The sequence below is a fragment of the Homarus americanus genome, unplaced genomic scaffold (genome assembly GCF_018991925.1).
Source record: "Homarus americanus isolate GMGI-L3 unplaced genomic scaffold, GMGI_Hamer_2.0 scaffold51476, whole genome shotgun sequence".
In the NCBI taxonomy this organism is placed as follows: domain Eukaryota; kingdom Metazoa; phylum Arthropoda; class Malacostraca; order Decapoda; family Nephropidae; genus Homarus; species Homarus americanus.
In genome coordinates, this window is record NW_024736148.1 from 7,225,118 (window position 1) to 7,249,471 (window position 24,354).

A 24,354-nucleotide genomic window follows, 5' to 3' on the forward strand; every position below is an offset into this window, starting at 1 on the left:
TAAATAAAGAAATGAAAAGCAAGCACTTAGCCATATGGATATAGTTACACGGAAGAAGGGAAATAAGGATGAACCATTGTTTTGATGGAAACAATGTGCTCTGGGACGATGCTCACAATGACGAATGGGAGAAACCTCTTTATGAAACATCTTACCTACTAAGGATGAAGCTTAATGTTACAGAACACACACACACACACACACATAGTGTAACTTTGTGTGACGCGTTGTCTGACTTGGAGTGGCTTTGAGCAAACCATACACTTGATATTACAATTTATGTATCCTTCCTGTCCATGATTTACAACAATAACTGTAGGGCAAAAGTTACAATATTATACTAATAACACTCTCATGTATTGATACTATGACTAGTTACCAAGATACAGAGCACGATGAACATAACATGATAATGATAGTGAAGCCTGGAAGGGTTCATATCATAACTTGTGTGTTCGTGCGTATGTTGCCCGTGAGAGGAACCGTGGGCTTCCATGTGCCCAGGTGGGATGGTCAAAGTATTACACTATAAGTGTGTCAAATGAGGAGTGACTCATCCACATGTATTTTAAAGTTTTTGAAATATGTAGATAAATTAAACACGACTTTTCATATCGTTATGCGAATAATGGGAAGCATCGTGGTCTGGCACACACACACACACACGTTGTGTGGAGTCACTGGGTGGTTTGGAAGTGTTTATTTCCATTCATACTTTCGTAACTACAACGTGTGGTATTTTTTCTTCGTGTTCATATATAATGAAGATAATGCAGAGTATAAAATGTCATATACAATATTTATACATAATGTCATCTATACAGCCTTACTATGACTGTGTGTGTTCGTGCGTGTGTTGCTTCGTGATAGTTAGAGTGGGCCCCGTCCAGAAAGGACACTGTTCTAACCTCCAGTACCGACCCAGGTGGGCTAGAGATTATGGTTCTGAGTGTACATGTAATAAGAACAGGAGTAGCAGGACGAGAGTTTGTTTGGTAGGAGCTGGCATGGGTGACATTGTAGATAGGATGAAAGGAGGGACAGGATCATTATATGCCTCAGTGCAGGAGGCAACAATATTGGCCGATGTATGAGTGAAGAGCTCCTTGATAAGTTCAAGCTAGCTATAGACTGGATTATGATGAAGGGAGGGATCCTGCCTAGAAGGGGAGTTGGCAGTCAATGATTGTCAAGAGCAGTTGGCGTCAACGGCCATGTGGACAGATGCTGCAAGTCAATATCGGTTGCATTCGTGGACAACTGGTACAGCTTCTGCGGCAAAAGGAACCTGTACGCAATCGATCGGGTACATTTATCTAGGAATGGGGTGGCAAGCCAGCTCTCTCGAGAGGGCAGGTGAAAGGTTGTCGAGGTCTTTAAACTGTTAAGGGAACATAAGAGCATATTTCGTGTTAGGTATGATAAAAAAGCGAAATTGAATAGGGAATTAAACCCAAAACGCGACAAAGAAAAGACTCAGATCACCACTAACTTAAATATCTACTACGTGAACAGTAAAAGTATGAGAATTAAAATAGATCAGCTGTTTGGTTATGTACTGAAAAACTCAGTGTACAGTAATTCCAAATAATAATCTTAAATTGTAAATAAAACCTCATAGCAACTTGCCCCATCGAACCTTGAAGCATGTACGGATGTTTGGGTAATGGTTTTGTGTGAATTTAATTTGAAATAGGCTTGTTGGCAGAGGTAAATCATGGATTTCTTACAACAATTCGTATAACCCATGATTCACGTGAATAAAAATATAAATCGTGGTGAGGGTTTATTACTAATATAAATAATTAGTCTGATGAACATTACGGTTCAGACGAATTGACTATTCTTGTTATTTACTTTAAATCTAGTAAATTAGTATATATATATATATATATATATATATATATATATATATAGCCTATATATATATATATATATATATATATATATATATAATATATATATATATATATATATATATATATATATATATATATATATATATATATATATATATATATATATATATATATATATATATATATATATATATATATATATATATATATATATATTTATATATATATATAAAACTAATAGTAGATTACCATTGCATTTTTAACAATTAATCAGAAGTAACACCGAGTGCAAAGAGTATACATTAAAATTTGAACTAATAAGTTAGTTAGGCTTTTTGTCAAAACGTTAACAGGTGGGATGGGACACAATCAGAGCTGTATAGAGACCCAGAGGAATAACACGTTCCGTTTTAAGTGCTTCGAAGCTTCAACGAACTGCTGGTTGAAGTCTCCATAGAACTTCATTAGATACTCATAAACCCTTCCTACGATATGAAATCGATCTGACTTGCATGATTGACTTTCATGATATGAATTCTCAGTTTGCTGCTATGAAAACTCGAAAGAGCAACTTTTAACTTAATATTATCTGCATCACATTACATGAACATCGCAGTTCATTCTTCAAAATAATCCTTATAAATAATGATTCGCTATACTATACCAAAGTTCATTTTTCAACTGAATATTTAATTTCAAATTAATATTAATTAATAAAAACTTGATATATTACTGGTATGTCATTTATAAGAAAAAGACAACTCTTAGTTACAAATATCGTGTATTTATTATGATGATGTTACATTTCATTATTTGAATTTATGTTATTAAATATTTCACTAGTATTTGGTCTTCATTTGAACAAGCAAATTACTTTTTTCATCTTTCAAGTAAAAAAAAAGGTGGGGGACAGGGCTTAATTATAATGTACCCGAGGCCCTAGGCTGTCTTAATGTGGCCTTGATAAATATATGTATTGTCACGGGGCCCACTGTCTAACCTTACCGGTTTCCCATTTCTGCCACAAAAAAACCTGTTTGTGTACACTGCGTGGAAGACTGGTCCCACAAATGTAACCTTAATTACCATTTCGGTTAAGTGCATCGATCTGACCAGCCCAAGTTCAGGTTGAATCTCAACCTGGGGCCCGGCGTAATTCCTGTACAATAATCCGCGGTAACAGTGAGCTACCAACTTGTGATATTTATATTGTCTCATCTTTTGACTGAAGTTTAAATAACATATGCTTTTAATGATAACAGTAATAAAGATTTTTTTTTAATCACATAGTAAATACTTATTTCATAGATTTGTCTCAACATTCTACCCACCCTTATATTCTTATCATCTTTATTGACCTGGCTAGGTGTTACATTATGGTGCAGTTTGTGGGCATTTACATCCTCACCAGTCCCACCCCCCCCCCACCACCAACGTGACTCTTTGTTCAGTCTCACTAGTCAATCACCCATCCAAGGGTGAATAAATCTCCCTCACTGGGTCACTGGTGTTTCAGCGTTCTTACTTTTGTTATTTCAAAGGAGAAACTCTGGTTATAAAATGTTGGAGAACAAAAAGTTTAATAATCACAATATTAATATTAGTCGAAAGTGTGTTAAGATAAACAGTTTATGGTATTAAATGAACATTCTGATAAAAAACCCAAGCTGGGTGAAATGAGGCCTAGATGTTGATATAGGAACAATTGGACATTATGACCTAGACCTAAATAAGGATCATACTGTACTGTCAAATATCTTGACCTATTGTTGGTGTTACCTCCACTCCACCAGTGTTGCTGGTGTTACCTGTACTACACCAATGTATTGGTGTTACCTGAACTTCACCAATGTTGTTGATGTTACCTGCACTACTACACCAATGTTGTTGGTGTTACCTGTACTACACCAACGTTGCTAGTGTTGCCTGTACTACACCAATGTGTTGGTTTTACCTTCGCAACACCAATGTTGTTAGTGTTACCTGCACTACACAAATGTTGCTGATATTATCTGCACTACACCAATGTTGCTTGTGTTACCTGGACTACACTTCTATTGCTGGTGTTACCCTGCACTACACCAAAGTTGTTGATGTTACTTGCACTACACCAATGTTGTTAGTGTTACCTGCACTACACCGATGTGTTGGTGTTACCTGCACTACACCAATGTTGTTGGTGTTATATGCACTACACTAATGTTGTTAGTGTTACCTGCACTACATCAATGTTGCTGACGAACTTCCGCTGTTGACTGCACGTACATACTCCATAGCTTAGTTTCATTAGTATAGATTATCCGATAGATATTCGGATGATACAAATAAACTGAAAAACGTTGAAATTCAATGAGAAACTCACTTAAACCAGCCTTATTCTAATGAAGTGATGATAAAAAATTTAGTGGGCAATATTTCGGGTTGGGTGGCCAGGAAAGACAGAGAAAAGGGTGGAAGTATGAACGTGAATACTGGGTTCCCGGAGATATATGAAATCCGGGATGATTGGTAAAGACAGCTTACAAAAGTTTAAGAGAGGAGAGCTATGGTCGCCAACCATCAGATACTTGAGTACTTGAGGATGACGCCATGATGAAATGTGGTATGTGTTGGTGTGCATGATAAAACTTACCATTGAGTTGGGATCGATGGAGCCAAAACTTCGTATGTAAAGTTCACAGTTTACAGTTGTGGCATTATCTGGAACAGGGGAAATTCGTATCACTGTACTGATCATTACCAAGGCGATAACCACTAAATTCTGACATATTTATTTCCTTCAGAATTTAAAAAAAAAAATCTTTAATAATATTATGTAGGTATTTGAACATTTTGAAGCAAGCAATCAATGGATGACGTACAGTACTTAAGAAAAAAAAGTAGAAAAAACTCTTTAAATCCTTAGTCTAATAATTTTATCAAATCGTTCATAGAGCCGTGGAATGATGAGCGATGATAATGATTGTTCAAATTATAAATTCTACAACGGTGCACTTTGAAATTTATACAGTACTGAAGGACCTAATTCTGATATTTTGTAATAAATGGACAATCTTAAGTTGAAATGAACCTCAGTGAAATTCATACTTTAACTCTGAAAAAAAAGGGTGCCATTAAAGTGTATGTAGAAGGGGAAGGTGAACTCCGCAGCTCCATTAGTTATGGGAGGCCCCACACCACCTGGGGCTTACGACTGCCTCTCTAATATATTAAAAGATAAACATGTTTCAAACATGATATTCCTCTGTGTGAATTATGAGAAGTAGTGCCTTATTAACTTAATAATTAACATATAATTAACTTATATAGTTTACGTGTGTTAAAAAGAATATTAAATTCGGTGTATCTCGTTATAAAAATAAAACAAAACCAATGCCATACCTATATAGAATTTCAGTATTAAAACATTTAAACAAAATTATGTAATTGGTCTTATACATACCTTACAGCGAACTGTTAGTTGATATATCACATAACTTGTATATCAAACCACAATTGGTTTTTTTTTTATTATTAGTGTCAAACAAGGCGGGGACCAGGAGACAGATAGCAGCTACCCCTCTCATCATAGGTGCAACGCGAGCTGACTGACAAGACTTTCCTCCCCACAACAAAGTTACACAACTGCCTTTAAGTGACTTCGCTGCTCTCTTGCTACCTGCCCTATCCTTCAGGGTCATGATTATAACGTTCGTGGAGTCTTTTCCATCTATGAGAATATTTACACCTCTGTGTTGAATAAAGTCGTGTGGCGTTAGCCAAACAAAATATTAAAATTGGCGTCAAAATTACCAGGTAATTACCATTCCAGTCTGTGTTCTAGCAAGTGAAGATTAGATCTATCTCAACCGTGCCGCAGACCCTCAGTTGATTTGGCTGCCCACCAAAATTCATCACCATTTTGAGGCAACTCCATGATGGCATGAACAGCAGTGTCCTGCATAATGGCCCCTTGCAGTCGGTGTTCTTCCCCATCCAATTGGGGGTAAACCAGGGATGTTTACTGGTACCAACTCTCTCTTCTGTTTTCTTGGCTGCCTTCCTTAATCGCGCCAGTGCCAATCTAGATGGCGGAGTGGATATTCAATGCTGGATGAAGGGAGTCTTCAACATAAGAGGACTCCAGGTAGGAACAAAGGTGTTTGCCGCTTCCATTACTGAACTTCAGTCTGCAGATGACTTCACTCTTCGTCGCTCACACTGTACGCAACCTAAAGGATATCTTGAACACCTACCCAAGCGCACATGTACACTTGGCCTTGAGGTAAATATACAGTCAGCCAAAGATGCATCGACCCCACCCTGGGTCTCGTGCTCGCAATTTTACCTGGCAATACTTGGTAAAGGAAGGGTGTATGTAAAAGTGATTGTGATTGCTGGATCTGTTTTCGGCTGTATCACTGCCAGGATAAATATTAAACAAACCAAAGGTAAAATTTATATAATAATAAATTATTCATCATTATTTTAGATCATGAGAAGTTTCCAAATGGTCGTATATTTGTTTAAATAATAAAGAAAATTTTATGTGAGGAACTTTGCAGCTGTGGGTGTAGTTGAGTTGCCAAGTCATAAATATAATTTTCTTCATTATTTAAGCAAATATACGAAAATTTGGAAACTTCTAATGACCTTAAATAACAATGAATAGTTTATTATTATAAAAATTCTCCCTTTGGTTTGTATAATAATTATTCTGACAGTGATACAGCCGAAAACAGATCCACCAATCACAATTACCTTTACATACAGCCTTACTTCACCAAGTATTGCCAGGTAAAATTGCGAGCACGAGACCCACGGTGGGGTCAGTGCATCTTTGGCTGAATGTAAATAAAACTCAGATTCTCTTTCTGTTTGCCCCACGTTCAGCCACTCCTCCACCGTCCATCCAGGTTAACTGTATGTTACCCACTTTTAGTATTTTGTCTCCCTTCTGTCCACCACCGCGGACATCGGATCGAATGTGCATCTCAAGCCTTTGGCAGACTCTGTAACCGTGTCTTCATAAGGGAGCTGAAATTATCTATAAAGCTGTATAAATATCGGTCAGTGGTCCTCCCCACCCCGCTGTATGGCAGCAAGACATATAGGAGAAATACTTGAGACCAATCACAAATGCATTCCACTTTCTATCCTCGGAATCTCCCTTACACCAATTGTAGGAGCATTGAAACTGACATTATCCATAAACAACTAAGTTGGACTGGCCATGTTACCCGCATGGAAGACAGTAGACTGCCAAAGCAGCAACTCTACGCTCACCTGAGCAATGGTAAACGTAACGCTGGCGAGCCTTGGAAAAGGTATAAGGATAGTCTTTAGACAAACTTGAAGAAGTGACAATCCCACCGCCTCACCTTGGAGACGATCACTCCACTCCACACGTGTGTGTGTGTGTGTGCGTGAATTCATATTATCGACTTCATAATACAATTAGTGCTTGGAGAGAGGTTTAAGTAACCTTACACTCTGTATTCTTGTTATCAAAGAGAAAAAAAGTAAGTAGAATATGGAATGTAAATATGCTGGGATGTCATGAGGATTATACAACATAAAAGCTCTGCTACAGTATTTACTGAGTTCTAAGAAAATACTAATAAAATCATTCATATATCGCAAAAAAGAAATAATCACACGATTATTCATAAAATATACCATTTTCTTAAAAAAACAAAAAACAAATTGTGAGACAAACGCGAGGTGTGTGTCAACTCACTTAAATAGTTGGTTGGTGTCGCCCTTCTGTCGTATTCTCTGAGCATAGTGTCAAGGATCTGGAGGCTGTCGACATTCACCTTACCACACTTCCTGTAATGAGAAACTCGATTACTCATAAGGATAACATCTGAAGGAAACTTAAGTCAGGAAAAAATAAATAAAAATAAATAAAAATAACATATATATATATATATACAATCAACACCTAAACCCGCCAGGATTCGATCCCACGGCCCACGACCGTGACTGGGGAACGCTAACCGCCGGACCACCAGGATACAAAAGCATTCCTAGACTTTGTTATATTTCACAAATATATATATATATATATATATATATATATATATATATATATATATATATATATATATATATATATATATATATATATATATATATATATATATATATATATATATATATATATATATATATATATATATATATATATATATATATAATAGCAGAATCGCCGCCCTCCGGGGGGCTCATCCGCTAGGCAACGGTAGGACGCCACCCTCCGGGAGGCTCCACATTGTCTCACTGTTCAGTCCCAAAAAAGTCTTCTTCCATCAATAGTTCATTAACGGTGTATGTAAGTTCCACCATGTTTTTCACTACAACGATACAGCAAAGTTTATTTTTTTAGCATTAAACTGTTATTATTTTATTGTATAATCATCACTACATATAACAATATCCATCATCACTACAGATCATAAGAACATAAGAACATAAGAATGGAGGAAACTGCAGTGGGCCTATTGGCCCATACTGGGCAGTCCCGTTTACTCCTAACTCCTATTACTCATATAAGCACCAGCTGAGTTATATGCAATGTTAGTATGATTGGAAAATGTTGTAAAGAGGTATAAGGATGCATATTTTTTTGTTGATAATAGGGCAGCTTTGGATTCTTTGAACAGTGGGAGTCCAGTCTTTGGACACATTATTGGTTCATGTAGAAAATTAGTAAATACAATAAGGAAAAATGGCCATAATGTTCAATTTGTATGGGTCCCTTCACATGTGGGGATTGGTCTTAATGAAGCAGTAGACAAAATAGCAAAAAGAGCCACGGAAAAGGCAGAGATCAACATAATATGTACTAAAACCTTGAAGCAATTATGGAGCAAATTACGGAAAATACAATCAATAGAAGATAATTTCAAAAGGAATGAAATATACGAGAAAAGTGAAACAATGAAACATTACCATCATGTTGTAGTGGACTTCTCCCCTACAACTGCCTAACTGCGTAGCCACGCCACCACCTGTTACCGTCTTCCCTAGCAACCAAGCGTATCCGCATTCCAATGCCCGCCGTATCTTAGCAACGGAACTAGTCACCGGCTACTTCTCGGGTTTTCCCACCATGACTCATAGCCGCTGCTGGGTGTATATAAGCTCTGTCTCTCCCTTGAGATTCAGTCTGACCAATCTTCTTGAACAAGCAACATCTCCTCCAGCAAGCTCCACGCTGTTAACATTTCATTCAACCAGGAGGCCAGCAACAGGCAACATCTTCTCTAACGAAGCTCCTGCACATCTACCTCCTTCGACAAGCTACTCACCGCACGTCTCTACCAAGCAGCCCCTCACCACACAGCACCTCCAGCACCAGACTGTCTATCATATAACTTATATATATTATATAAGAAAACCACATTAGAGTTTCCTTCCATCCTGAGTGCTAGACAACATTAATATCTCGATACCCCTACAATGGTGACTCCCGGAGATTAGCACTCACACAGGATGGAGGAGACACTGATCACGCTCCCACTCTTCAAGCAGACACCGGCTCCTCTTCCTGCCTCACGCACCACATTCTGACGACCCCAGCACACCCGTCCTGCCTCAGACGCCGACCCCGGCCCAGCAGTACCTGCCGTGAGGGAAGCACACAACATCCATCGCCTCCACACCCCCTCTTTTCTCCCTCAGGTACTCCCTGCTAATGTCCTGCACCCTGCTGCTGTCGTGGACCCAGCTGCTGTCACGAGCCCTAATCCGCTTCTGCTGACGCAGCCCCTGCTCCTGACCCAGGCCCACACACACCCCAGCAGGCGCATCTGACGACTCAGTACCTGCCGTGAGGGAAGCACACAACATCCATCGCCTCCACACCCCTTCTTTTCTCCCTCAGGTACTCCCTGCTAATGTCCTGCACCCTGCTGCTGTCGTGGACCCAGCTGCTGTCACGAGCCCTAACCCGCTTCTGCTGACCCAGCCCTTGCTCCTGATCCAGGCCCACACACACCCCAGCAGGCGCATCTGACGACCCTGTACCTGTCGTGAGGGAAGCACAACATCCATCGCCTCCACACACCCTTTTTCTCCCTTCTCCCACAGATAGTGTGTATCTAGACAGTTGTATTTCAGCGATCGGCTCATCACGCCATCGCCGTTGTCTCACATGAGGCATGCACCGCCCGGTCTTCCTCACATGTGCTAAGCAACTCTACAAACAACAAGTCTCCTACACCGCCTGGAGGGGAGGGGGAGTATTGTAGTGGACTTCTCCCCTACAACTGCCTAACTGCGTAGCCACGCCACCACCTGTTACCGTCTTCCCTAGCAACCAAGCCTATCCGCATTCCAATGCCCGCCGTATCTTAGCAACGGAACTAGTCACCGGCTACTTCTCGGGTTTTCCCACCATGACTCATAGCCGCTGCTGGGTGTATATAAGCTCTGTCTCTCCCTTGAGATTCAGTCTGACCAATCTTCTTGAACAAGCAACATCTCCTCCAGCAAGCTCCACGCTGTTAACATTTCATTCAACCAGGAGGCCAGCAACAGGCAACATCTTCTCTAACGAAGCTCCTGCACATCTACCTCCTTCGACAAGCTACTCACCGCACGTCTCTACCAAGCAGCCCCTCACCACACAGCACCTCCAGCACCAGACTGTCTATCATATAACTTATATATATTATATAAGAAAACCACATTAGAGTTTCCTTCCATCCTGAGTGCTAGACAACATTAATATATCGATACCCCTACAATGTTCTCATGAACACAAAATTTACGTATGGGAAAGATAGGAGTAGGTGGAAAGATTCAGTGTATATGAAGTTAAGATTAGGATATAAATATTATTGGGAACTTGGAGCTGAGAGAAGCGAACAGGATAAAGAATGTAGAGTTTCTAGAACATCCAGATCCCATACTCTGCCACATTATATACTGGAATGCCCATTGCTTAATGTATATAGAAATGCCCATATAAATAATGTCCCCAAGCAAATAGAGTGGATGTTTAAAAATAGGAAAATAAATGAAATATTAAAGAAATATAGCAATTTTGCATCTAGAATATAACTATGTACTATAACTGATTATAAGAAATATTAGGGATTTATGCGAGTCCTGAGAGGAACATTCCTGGACTGGGGTGGGGATGACTTATGTCACTTCATCCCTTTGAGATGTATTAATGGTTTTTGTATCTCAATAAACGTATCAATCAATCATATAAGCATCCAACCTATGTTTGAAGCTATTCAGCGTATTCGAGTTAATGATGATATTTGGTAACTTGTTCCATTCATCCACTACTCTGTTTCCAAAGCAGTGTTTACCTATTTCGCGCATAAATCTAAATTTGTCTAATTTAAAACCATTGTTACGAGTTCGCTCCTGGTTGGATAGTTTGAGTACCTTTGTAATGTCCCCTTTGTTTAGCCCTGACTTTCATTTATACACCTCTATCAGGTCGCCCCTCGCTCTACGTCTCTCGAGGGAGTGCAAAATAAGATGCTTTAACCTGTCTCTATACTCAAGGTTCCTAATGCCCGGGATTAATCTTGTCATTCTCCTCTGAATTCTTTCCAAGGATTCTATATCCATTCTGTAATACGGTGACCAGAACTGAACTGCATAATCCAGGTATGAACCCATGTACTTTATTAGCCTTGTTACGAGCAAAAACACATTGTTTACATGGCTTAAGGTTCCTACTTTTCATTACTCCTAAATATCTCTCGCAGTCGGATTTCTCTATGGCATCGTTGTTCATCTGGTATCTGGTTTCCCTGTTTACATCTCCAATACTGAGAACTTTACATTTGTCCACGTTGAATTTCATCTGCCATTTTTCAGACCATTAGAAAATTTTTTTTAGTTCTTCCTGTAGTTTTGCGGAGTCCTCGTCAGATTTAATTACACGTCCTATTTTAGTGCCATCAGCAAATTTACTTATGTTGCTGTCTATGCCGATATCTATGTCGTTTATGTATATAATAAATAATAATGGTCCATGTACTGAGCCTTGGGGAACTCCACTACTGACGTTCCTCCAATTGGACTTAGTGCCGTTAATGCTCACTCGCTGTTTCCTGTCCTGTAACCACGCCCTAATCCATTTAAGGATATTACCTTTGATGCCATGTGCTTAAGCCTTTCTAATTAGTCTTTCGTGGGGGACTCTGTCGAAGGCTTTGCTAAAGTCGAGATATATAACATTATAATTGTGCCCCTCGTCCACCGATTCGAAAACCGATTAAAAATTATGTTAATAGATTAGTTAGACATGAACTCCCGCTTGTGAAGCCATGTTGGGAATCATTAATCAACTTGTGCTCATCCAGGTGGTTTTGAATCGAGTTTGAAATGAATCATTCTAGTAATTTGCCTACTATTGATGTTAGGCTGATTGGGCGGTACTTAGAGGATAGTGATCTATCCCCCTTCTTGAAAATCGGTATTACATTCTCTATCCTCCAGGATTCTGGTACCACACCTGTTTTTAAGGACCCGTTAAACAACTTTGCTAAGGGCATACTAAGCTCTTCCTTACATTCCTTTAATACTCTGGCAAATATCTCATCGGGACCAGGTGACTTATTAGGCTTTAGTTTGTCTATTTGCTTACTAACATCGTTACTAATCACTACTATCTCGCTTAATTTGTTTTCTTCACTATCTCTGAACAGAGTCAGTGCCTGTGGTATCATGTTTAAATTTTCCGTGGTGAAAACTGTTGAAAAATATTTATTCAAATTATTGCTCATTTCTCCATCGTTGTCAGTGAGCTCGCCGGTATCTGACCGTATTGGTCCAATCTTTTCTCGTGTTTTAGTTTCATACATTTGGGAGAAACCTTTGGGGTTTGTCTTCGCCTCCCTTGCTATCCTTACCTCATTATTCCTCTTGGCTTTCCTTATCTCGGTTTAACCCTACTCGCCAATACCTTATAATATTCCTGGAGGTAAATTTCGCCACGATTTATCATTCTACCTATAGCCTTCCTTTGGCCAATGATGTTCTTTAAATGATTATTTATCCATTTAGGGTCATTGTTGTCTGATCTGAGTTGTTTATATGGTATGTTCTGCCTTTGTGCATTAAGTAACTCATTATTTAAATTGTCGTGGAACTCGGCAATCTCAGATCTCGTTATCAGGTCGGTGTCATCTGTCAGGTTCACGCCCAAGCGTGACACCCCTTCTCTCAGCTGCCTCTTTAATTTGCCACAGTTTGCCCTTCTGAAATCTGGTACTTTAGTGGAATTTACCTTACGTCTGCCTTGAAAATCTAACTGGAATCTAAAGTAGTTTTCGAGATTCTCGTGCAGACACACAAGCATACACACACAGACAGACTTCTTTGTTTTATATAGATAAATTGTCTAATCATCACTACATATAACAACATCCATCATCACTACATATAACATCATCCGTCATCACTACATATAACACCATTCATCATCACTACATATAACACCATCCATCATCACTACATATACCACCACCCATCATCACTACATATAACAACATCCATCAACACTACATAAAACATTATCCATCATCACTACATATAACACCATCCATCATCACTACATATAACACCATCCATCATCACTACACATCGGTAAAGTAGTTTTCGAGTGTCTCGTGTGGACATACACACAAACACACAAACAAACATACACACAGACATATTTCTTTGTTATATATATATATATATATATATATATATATATATATATATATATATATATATATATATATATATATATATATATATATATATATAGTAGAGTGAAGAACATTTAGTGCTTGTTGCAATTCACATCTTCAGATGTGAATTACACCTAAAGCCGCTTGGGAACTTCGTGTTTTCTTCTTTCTTTCCTCTTGTGGTTATCAGCATATACCTGTGACTCACAAGCACTACAGTGGTTTACTTTTGCATATATATATATATATACATGTTATATATATATATATATGCATATATGAGTATATATATATATATAACAGTATATATATATATATATATATATATATATATATATATATAAATATATATATATATATATATATATATATATATATATATATACATGCATATATGCATGCATATTGTTACGAACCACGCCACCACTGTCATGATCTACCTACCCAGCACTCAATAGGGAATCCACCATCTTTTACGTCCTGATCTTTTACCTCACCTCAGCAACACCAGCAACGCCACCAGGACGGTGTTCACTTGTGCATGACTGCCCTAGTTTACCACTCCGGGGTTTCCCTTCTCCATATCCTGGTTGTTGCATCACCTCCTCAAAGTCTTCTTCGTCAGCTCCAGTTCGAGGAGAGTTCAGTTCACTCTGGGAAGTGACCACAGGATCAGCTATCCTGGAAACCTACGGCACAGTGACTACCTACCACCGTCTACAATACTCAGCCTTACTCGTCAGCCATCTCAGCTCCGCACTTAAGTATTTGTAATCTTATATTGCCTCCCCACGTCCACATTGCTTCAAATTATTGTATGTTGTATAAATATGTATATACTGTTAATGTTTAGGTTAAGTATGGTTAAGGGTAAATTATAGAAAGCTGAATATTTTGTTAAGGAATTTATGGTACTTTATTATACACAACAAAAACTCGCATCCTTTGTCTACCCTTTTATAGTCCGATTGTCTTTGTTTTGTTTTTTTGTTGCCTGTTGGGATCTGGGTAGACTTTTAACTATATTCTAAATCCCCAACTCGTAACAAATGGCGACCGTGACAGGACTCGACCTTAAGTACCATATTCCTTCCTCCCTTGTAACTCCTTGTTAATTATTCCTCCCAGTCACTTCTGTTCACAATTGCTTTACGGTGGTTTAAAGTTTCCTTCATATGTGTGTGCATATATTGGTATTATCGTACAGTAAGAGTGACAGACGTAGATATTAGGTTCCAAGTGTCATAAGGCTTACCTGTTATTACACGTGGCAGTCGTGTAGTAAGTCTTATCTAATGTAGGGAAGAATCCGGATCTGTTTAATGCCGTACCCTCACTCCAGAATAGGCTGTTCCATAGTCACTAGTTTAGGGTGAAGTGATATCTTGGGACGCCCCGCTCTACCAGGACCCCATAATTATAAAGCCTCCATTATTGTTCTTCTCATTATCTCATTCGGGGTCAATCATACCAAACTCAAGGGTTGTTAATCCGGATCTTTATATAAATGCCTAATACGCCCTTCCTCTTTCAAGTATCTCAGGGTTGTTTATCCGGATCTTTATATAAAATGCCGTAATACGCCCTGCCTCTTTCAAGTATCTCAGGGTTGTTAATCCGGATCTTTATATTAATGCCGTAATACGCCCTTCCTCTTTCAAGTATCTCTGGGTTGTTAATCCGGATCTTTATATTAATGCCGTAATACGCCCTTCCTCTTTCAGGTATCTCAGGGTTGTTAATCCGGATCTTTATATAAATGCCGTAATACGCCCTTCCTCTTTCAAGTATCTCAGGGTTGTTAATCCGGATCTTTATATTAATGACGTAATACGCCTTTCCCCTTTCAAGTCTCTTATCCTTATCTAAGGATATTCTCAGAAGAACAATATTCATAAGTGTAATTTCCCTAGGTATAACTTGGGTAGTTTCCGGGACTTTCTGGTTATCCACTGCCGTGATATTTTCTAGGGTAATCCACTGATCTTATCTTTTGACCATTAATTAATTTATCTAGGTTTTCTTAATGGCCACCTCAGGATTTGTTAAACTTGGTAGTCCTGGAGGAGTGGAAGAGCAAGATACCATTTCACATCTTGAAGCATGTGGAGGAGCGTGGAGAGGTTAATTTAGGACGTCCGGCTGAGCTGGCTGATGCATACGCCTTGCTGATGGAGTCACTGTGCCGTAGGGAACGTGGTAATTTCCGGCATGTTAGGTCCTCCTCTGATGATAAACTTGGGGACGTGAGTGGTAGGTCGAAAGGTCCCACACCTATCCCCCCTGATGCAACCAAGTTTACTTGTTCTTACTGTAAAAACCCAGGCCATACGATCCAGACTTGTAAACACCCAAAGTGTCGAATTGCTAAAAGTAGTTCCCTGGATCCCAAATCCAAACCAATAGCAACCACCAATGTGGAAGGGCCCCATCAGGATCTCTTCTCTTCATTCACCTATGAGGGCAAAATTTCAATCATAGAGGGGTCTCGTTCTTTCCCTATTCGTATACTACGTGATACGGGCGCAGCACAATCTATCCTCCTGTTTAACGTCATTCCTGATATATCTACCGCATTTACTAAGGAGAGTGTTCTAATTTCAGATCTCTCATCCCATTCTTCCTATCCTTTAGCTAAAGTGCACCTCCAATGTCCCTTGATTACTGGGGAAGTGCAAATAGCCATTAGGAAAGACCCAATGCCTGTGTGTGGCATTCATTTATTATTTGGTAATGACTTGGTAGGAGATCTAGTGGTTCCCAACATAAAGACAGTCGACTCTCCCGTACCTGTCAACTCCACCACTGACCTTAAAGAAACTATTCCTCATCTTTTCCCATCTTGTGCTGTCACCCGGTCACAGAGTGTGCGAAATGGGCCCTCTTCATCTAAAACCACCTCCAATATCTTCCTACCCACAGAAGATCTGTACAATAAGACCATTAGTAAGGATGAGCTCATTAAAGCCCAACAATCTGATCCATCTTTGAATATGAAAGACCTCAGTGTGGACCATTGTACATCTTCGGCTTACCACCCACAATCCCAAGGTTGCTTGGAACGGTTCCATCAAAACTTTCAAATCAATGCTAATAAACTATCTCCCCTCAACTATATAGTCCAATAGTCCATACTCCTGATCGCAGAAAAGATTCACAACTTGTTCACATTAATCTCATGAAACTTTACCATTCCAGGCAGTCAGAGGAAGGCATCCCAGAGGCTATAAGCCAACCTGTATTGCATATGGTTTTGTCAGGGCCGGAGCCGGAGACAGATGACATGGATCTATTGGAGAATTTAGACTTCCCTCTACCTAAAGAAAACCCTGCTAACAGTCACATACTCAACAACTTGGATGAGTATTTTTCTGTTCTGAATCCATCTCAAGCAAAAGATCTCACTAAGTTATTATCAACATTTCCTAAAGTCACGTCAGACCTCCCAGGGTTTTGCAATATACTTAAACATGATATTAAGCTAATCTCAGATGATGTACAACCCATTAGGCAATCAGCCTATTGACTAAATCCACAAAAAAGAGAGATTATGAAAAAGGAGGTAGACTTTTTGTTAAAACATAACTTAGCCAACTCTAGTACCTCCCCCTGGGCTTCACCTTGCCTTCTCATTCCAAAACCCGATAGCACTTTTTGTTTCTGTACCGATTATCGTAAAGTGAACCAGGTCACTGTCTCAGACTCCTACCCTTTACCTTTGATTGAAGATATAATAGACAGCATAGGCTGTGCCAAATTTATCAGTACGGTGGACATGTTGAAAGGATATTATCAAGTGGGACTCACAGATAGGGCAAAAATAACCTCGGCATTTATAACTCCATTTGGTCTTTTTCAATATTTGGTTATGGCGTTTGGCTTTTCTAATGCTCCGGCCACATTCCAGAGGGCCATCAACTACCTAATTCAGGACCTAGGTGGGACGTTCGCCTACCTGGATGACCTGGTGGTGGTGTCGGACGGCTGGGACGAACATCTGGTGCGTTTGGAGATACTGTTGGCACGACTGCAAGAGACTGGATTCACCATAAACCTGGCTAAATCTGCTTTTGGCCAGGCCTCAGTGACTTACCTGGGACATATCGTTGGGCATGGTATGGTGAGACCCAAGGACGCAAACGTTAGAGCCATCTTGTCCTTCCCCACTCCAAGGACGAGGAAGGAACTCATGCGCTTCCTGGGGATGTGCGGCTACTACCGCCGGTTCTGCAGTAACTTCTCCAGTTTGGCCGGACCCCTCATAGACCTTACCAGTTCTGCGGTCCCTTACATCTGGAACCAGAGGTGCGACCAGTCTTTCCACCGCCTCAAAGCCTTCCTTGCCTCCAAGCCTGTAGTCCACCCACCTGACTACACCTTGCCCTTCCATCTGCAAATCGACGCTAGCGGTGTCGGAGTTGGGGCTGTGCTCCTACAACCGGACCCAACCACTGATGTCCTCCACCCTGTGGCATACTACTCCGCCAAGTTGAAAAAACATCAGACCAACTACTCGACCATAGAAAAGGAGGCCCTGGCTCTGGTGTTGGCAATAAAAAAGTTTGAATGTTACCTCCAGTCTTGCCCACACACAACCCTAGTCTTCACCGACCATAACCCACTCACGTTCATCCAAACCAACAAGACCTCCAACCAGCGAATCCTCCGCTGGGCTCTCCTCACCCAGCCCTATAATCTACAAGTCCGGCACATAAAGGGGGTGGACAACCTGATTGCGGCCTCCTTATCCCGAGCTCCAGTGGAAATGCAGCAGCTACTCTCCAGACGCACCAGGTGATCACCTCCTTCGCGCCCGCGCTACGGAGGTCTTTGAAGGGGGGGTGTGTTACGAACCACGCCACCAATTGTCATGATCTACCTACCCAGCACTACGTACCACGCCATCTATTGTCCTGATCTACCTACCCAGCACCACGAGCAACGCCATCTAGGGACGAAACACGAGTATGACTCGTCTTAGTTACCACTCCCGGGTTTCCCTTCTCCATATCCTGGTTGTTGCGTCACCTCCTCAAAGTTTTCTTTGTCAGCTCCAGTTCGAGGAGAGTTCAGTTCACTCTGGGAAGTGACCACAGGATCACCTATCCTGGAAACCAACGGCACAGTGACTACCTACCGTCTTCTACAATTCTCAGCCTTACTCGTCAGCCATCTCAGCTCCGCACTTAAGTATTTGTAATCTTATATTGCCTCCCCCACCTCCACCTTGCTTCAAATTATTGTATGTTGTATACATATGTATATACTGTTAATGTTTAGGTTAAGTATGGTTAAGGGTAAATTATAGAAAGCTGAATATTTTGTCAAGGGATTTATGGTACTATATTATACACAACAAAAACTCGCATCCTTTGTCTACCCTTTTATAGTCCGATTGTCTTTGTTTTTTTTGTTGTTGCCTGTTGGGATCTGGGTAGACTTTTAACTGTACTCTAAATCCCCAACTCGTAACAATATATATATATATATATATATATATATATATATATATATATATATATATATATATATATATATATATATATATATATATATATATATATATATATATATATATAAATATATATATATATATATATATATGCAAGTAAATCTTCAGGGGTGAGTACAGACTAAGGAAGAAATACATAACAAGGCTTATATAAACAGTAGAGGAGGGTGAGATCAAGTCCACAATGGTACGGTCACTAGGTAGTGACCCTACTAATCTTCAAAAGCACCGCAGCAGTTGGTAGTCAGGTCAGAGGGTAAGATTACCCAACCTTCTCACCTGGTTACAAATCTTCTTAATTACGAAATTATCAAGTTTGTACATACAATTACTCAAATTCATGTTGACGGATTCGGTATGTTTAATGAGACTGGATTCTATGATGTTCCTACTGTCAATTGAATTACAAGGTAATAGTGAGGAAGCATTATCCCAGTCAATGCAATGCTTATTATCCCTCAAATGAACAAATGCCTTAACATTACTAAGAAATCTTTCTATAGAACCGATCCCAAGCCCACCCATGACCATAAGAATCTCTTATTATTACCATTTCACAAAAATTTCTCTCAAATTCCTGTACAACTAAAAACCTGGAACGTCTATGTGGCATTTAAAAACTCATGCACTGTTAAACAAATGTTAATCGAGAACTCCCCCAATAATATAGGTGGCTGCATTTATAAGGTTCCTTGCAAGGAATGTAATAGGTTTTACTTAGGCCAGACAGGTAAAGATCTTGTAACTAGACTTAAACAACATAAATATAGTGTTAGGACAGGCCAGGAATCCAATACTCTGTTTGTTCATTTGAGGGATAATAAGCATTGCATTGACTGGGATAATGCCTCCTCAATATTGCCTTGTAATTGAATTGACAATAGGAACATTATAGAATCTAGTCTCATTAAACATACCGAAGCAGTCAACATGAATTTGAGTAATGGTATGTACAATCTGTACAATTTTGTAATTAAGAAGATTTGTAACCAGGTGAGAAGGTTGGGTCACCTTACCCTCTGACCTGACTACCGACTGCTGCGGTGCTTTTTAAAGATTAGTAGGGTCATTACCTAATACCTGACCATTGTGGACCTGATCTCACACTCCTCTGTATATATACACCTTGTTTTGTAGTTCTCCTTAGTCTGTACTCACCCCTGAAGATGTAAATTTCACGAAAGCGCTTGGGAACTTCGTGTTTTCTTCTTTCCTCGACCTACTGTGTGGGACCAGGGTTCGAGGCGTCCGTGCTCGTGAGGTCGTTGATTATATGTTCAAAGTCCGGGTGTTATGTGGACTAAAAATGAAGTGCATATATATATATATATATATATATATATATATATATATATATATATATATATATATATATATATATATATATATATATATATATATATATATATATATATATATATATAACCGGTCGGAATTTACTGGACTTTAATTTCTCACTAGACTTGGGGTTTATTAAAGATTATTAGATGGTAATTGCAGTGGAAGCGCCCCTTTGAGAGAAATCCCGAACCAGCACAAGAACACTTAAATTTACTAAACAAAATGAATTGTCCGTGACCCGTGGAAGGATAGCGTCTGTGACTGGGATGAACGAGACACACTGTAAAATTTAGACACTTATATTCCCTCCAACACTACAAACACAATCAAATAACGGTACACCAATATGCGCACCTCTTAACCTGAACTTAAAATACTACTCTGGGGAATAAAAGTTATACATGATGTTGAAATTATTAGAACCTCAGGCAATGCCTCATTAGAGGACAATAAGTTTAAAGTATTAAGAAATGTTGCTTGCACACATGAACCAGGCCTTAAGGGCTTTCAACAAAATATCAATCACTGAGAAAATGGTATTAAAAAAATAAGAAATTAATAACTCTACACTGAATAGGCCTTAAGGGCACTCAACTAAATATCATCCAGTACTGAGAAAATGGTACAAAAAATAGAACTTATTAACATCACCCTGAGTAGGCCTTCAGGGCACTCAGCAAAATTATATTACCCCAACAGATACACACCTCCTAACCTAACTTAAACACTACTCTGGGGAACAAGGGTTATACCTGAGATTGAAATTATAAGGAACTATTAAATGCACACAGCATACATTAGTAACTGAAAAAATAGTATTAAGTACACACAAAAATATTATCACTATTATTAAGAAGTTACTGAGTCCACCAATACCGGTGAACCATGCTTCCTAACCTAACACATAGATTCCACCTGCACTCCGTAGTTTCTTTAAGGCACAACCAACAGGCACCCGTAGTTTAAGGCCCAAACCAGCCTTTCTCAACCTTGGAAATGTACCTCTAAGTTCCACTGGACTCTTGGTCCCAGTGTGTGACCCTGTATCACTCAGCTGGCTTCACTTTGCCCCCAGTACATCCATGAAACGGAAGGGAGTGAGGCACTCAGACCTTGTACAGTTGAGAGAAGCTTTAGCTTCCCATTAGAAAAAGGTTTTCACTAAGCTGCTTGAAGATATGTGGTATTGTGAGCCGAGGTAGAGGAGAGTTGATGACCCCAAACGATCGTCACGTCGTTAGTTGGGCACCTAGACAGCTGGGTTCATTCCAACTCTCACGATACTCAACAGGTGGCTCAAACCCAGGTCAGTGGATGGTCATACAGCTCGCTTCACCACTCGTGTCTCATACCGCCAGTGGACGTTATCATACCTCATACCGCGTGGGGTCTACAGAACCCTGAAAAACCCGGGCTGTTAGCTATTGTCTCACATCACCATTTGTCCCTACCGCCCTATCAAGCTTTGTCTGAGATTGAATAAAACTTACTTGTTAATACTGATGTTAAATAAACGAAGGAACCAGGTCACGCGATCCGTCTCTCCTGGGTACAGCACAGAGGTGGTCCTTGACCTCTCTCACAGCTGCCCAGCCACGCTTGCTCACTGGTTCACGCTTTCCAGGAGTGTCTTATTTACCAGACGATTAACAACTTAATTAAGACGTATGCAATATTTTCAGACTGGGAAACGATCTATAATTATTTTCAATTTAATAACCGATATTTAATTTCATGATTCGCGTCCCTATTAACTCGGTAAATTATATTTAATATATATAGGCCTAGTTCCACACAAACTCTCACGCAGTGAGAGCGCGGTCTTCCCTCAGACGACCTTGAACTCAGTCTCCAATGGAGCGGCGTTTGAAATTACACTGAATTTCTATTATATATATATATATATATATATATATATATATATATATATATATATATATAATTGTTTATAAGACCACAGCTTACAGCCCATAGAAATACAACAATATAACAGTAAGTAGATGAGCAGGTGTACACCCATGCAAGTTGACACCCTGCCAGTGACAGTAAGATCTGACCCAAGAGAGACCTAGGAGAGCTTAGGACCACAAAGTACTTGAGTTAACCCTGTGATATGACCGTGTTACAACCACACCTGGGCAAACACAGCTATCCAGACCTGACTCAAGAAAGGTCAGTCAGACCAGAGTTCTCACTGTCACGCACCTCGCTTAAACCTGGGAAAGACATGACCGTGTGACTCAACAATCAACCCCTCCATCCAGTAAACCTGTCTAGACTCACCCAGTCTCGTGTTAAGTGGGAGAGGTCACCTGCCGGCTGGTGACCGCTAATATATAGGCCCTGCAGTAGGGTGTGTCAATTTTGACAACATGTTAAAAATCAAATTTGGTAGTCAAAATATTGTGCCTCTTTATGTCTAAACTTGAGATTAGCAAACAAAAATGAATTGAAATAACCCTCACCTACATCAATTATACCTTAAAGTTTCAAATATCAGTATTTCAACAAATTAATGAGACTTACATAAGAACATAAGAATGGAGGAAACTGCAGCGGGCCTATTGGCCCATACTGGGCAGTCCCGTTTACACCCAACCCCTATTGCTCATATGAGCATCCAACCTATGTTTGAAGCAATTCAGCGTATTCGAGTTAATGATGATATTTGGTAACTTGTTCCATTCATCCACTACTCTGTTTCCAAACCAGTGTTTACCTATTTCACGCCTAAATCTAAATTTGTCCAATTTAAAACCATTGTTACGAGTTCGCTCCTGGTTGGATAGTTTGAGTACCTTTGTAATGTCCCCTTTGTTTAGCCCTGCCTTCCACTTATACACCTCTATCAGGTCGCCCCTCGCTCTACGTCTCTCGAGGGAGTGCAAATTAAGATGCTTTAACCTGTCTCTATACTCAAGGTTCCTAATGCCCGGGATTAGTCTTGTCATTCTCCTCTGAATTCTTTCCAAGGATTCTATATCCATTCTGTAATACGGTGACCAGAACTGAACTGCATAATCCAGGTGTGGTCTCACAAGAGCAAGATACAGTTTTAGGATGACCTCGCTAGTCTTGTAACTAACACTCCTTTGTATGAACCCAAGTACTTTATTAGCCTTGTTACGAGCAAAAACACATTGTTTACTTGGCTTAAGGTTCCTACTTATCATTACTCCTAAATCTCTCTCGCAGTCGGATTTCTCTATGGCATCGTTGTTCATCTGGTATCTGGTTTCCCTGTTTACATTTCCTATACTGAGTACTTTACATTTGTCGATGTTGAATGTCATCTGCCATTTTTCAGACCATTCGAAAAATTTGTTTAGATCCAAGTACTGAGCCTTGGGGAACTCCACTTGTGACGTTGCTCCAATGGGACTTAGTGCCGTTAATGCTCACTCGCTGTTTTCTGTCCTGTAACCACGCCCTAATCCATTTAAGGATGCCACCTTTGATGCCATGAGCTTCTACCTTTCTAATTAGTCTTTCGTGGGGGACTCTGTCGAAGGCTTTGCTAAAGTCGAGATATACCACATCATAATTGTGCCCCTCGTCCACTGATTCAAAAACTGATGAAAAGAATGTTAATAGATTAGTTAGGCAAGAACGTCCGCTTGTGAAGCCATGCTGGGAATCATTGATCAATCGGTGCTTCTCCAGGTGATTTCGAATAGAGTTTGAAATGATTGCTTCCAGTAATTTGCCTACTATTGATGTTAGACTGATTGGGCGGTAGTTAGAAGATAGTGATCTATCCCCCTTCTTGAAAATCGGTATTACATTCGCTATCCTCCAGGATTCTGGTACTACACCTGTTTTTAAGGACATGTTAAACAACTTTGCTAAGGGCATACTAAGCTCTTCCTTACATTCCTTTAATACTCTGGCAAATATCTCATCGGGACCAGGTGACTTATTAGGCTTTAGTTTGTCTATTTGCTTACAG

The 24,354-nt window shown here is 39.8% G+C and overlaps 1 protein-coding gene across 1 annotated transcript in view; it reads right to left on the bottom strand.

The window, feature by feature from the left end:
• Positions 1 to 24,354, bottom strand: part of LOC121871998 (glycine receptor subunit alpha-3-like) — a 184,811-nt gene that overhangs the window by 154,709 nt on the left and 5,748 nt on the right. Inside the window, exons 2-3 of the mRNA XM_042374619.1 lie at positions 7,579 to 7,670; positions 4,492 to 4,559 (exon numbers count right to left, since the gene is read on the bottom strand). Coding sequence (XP_042230553.1) covers positions 4,492 to 4,559; positions 7,579 to 7,670 — 160 coding nt within the window. The remainder of the gene's footprint in view (positions 1 to 4,491; positions 4,560 to 7,578; positions 7,671 to 24,354) is intronic.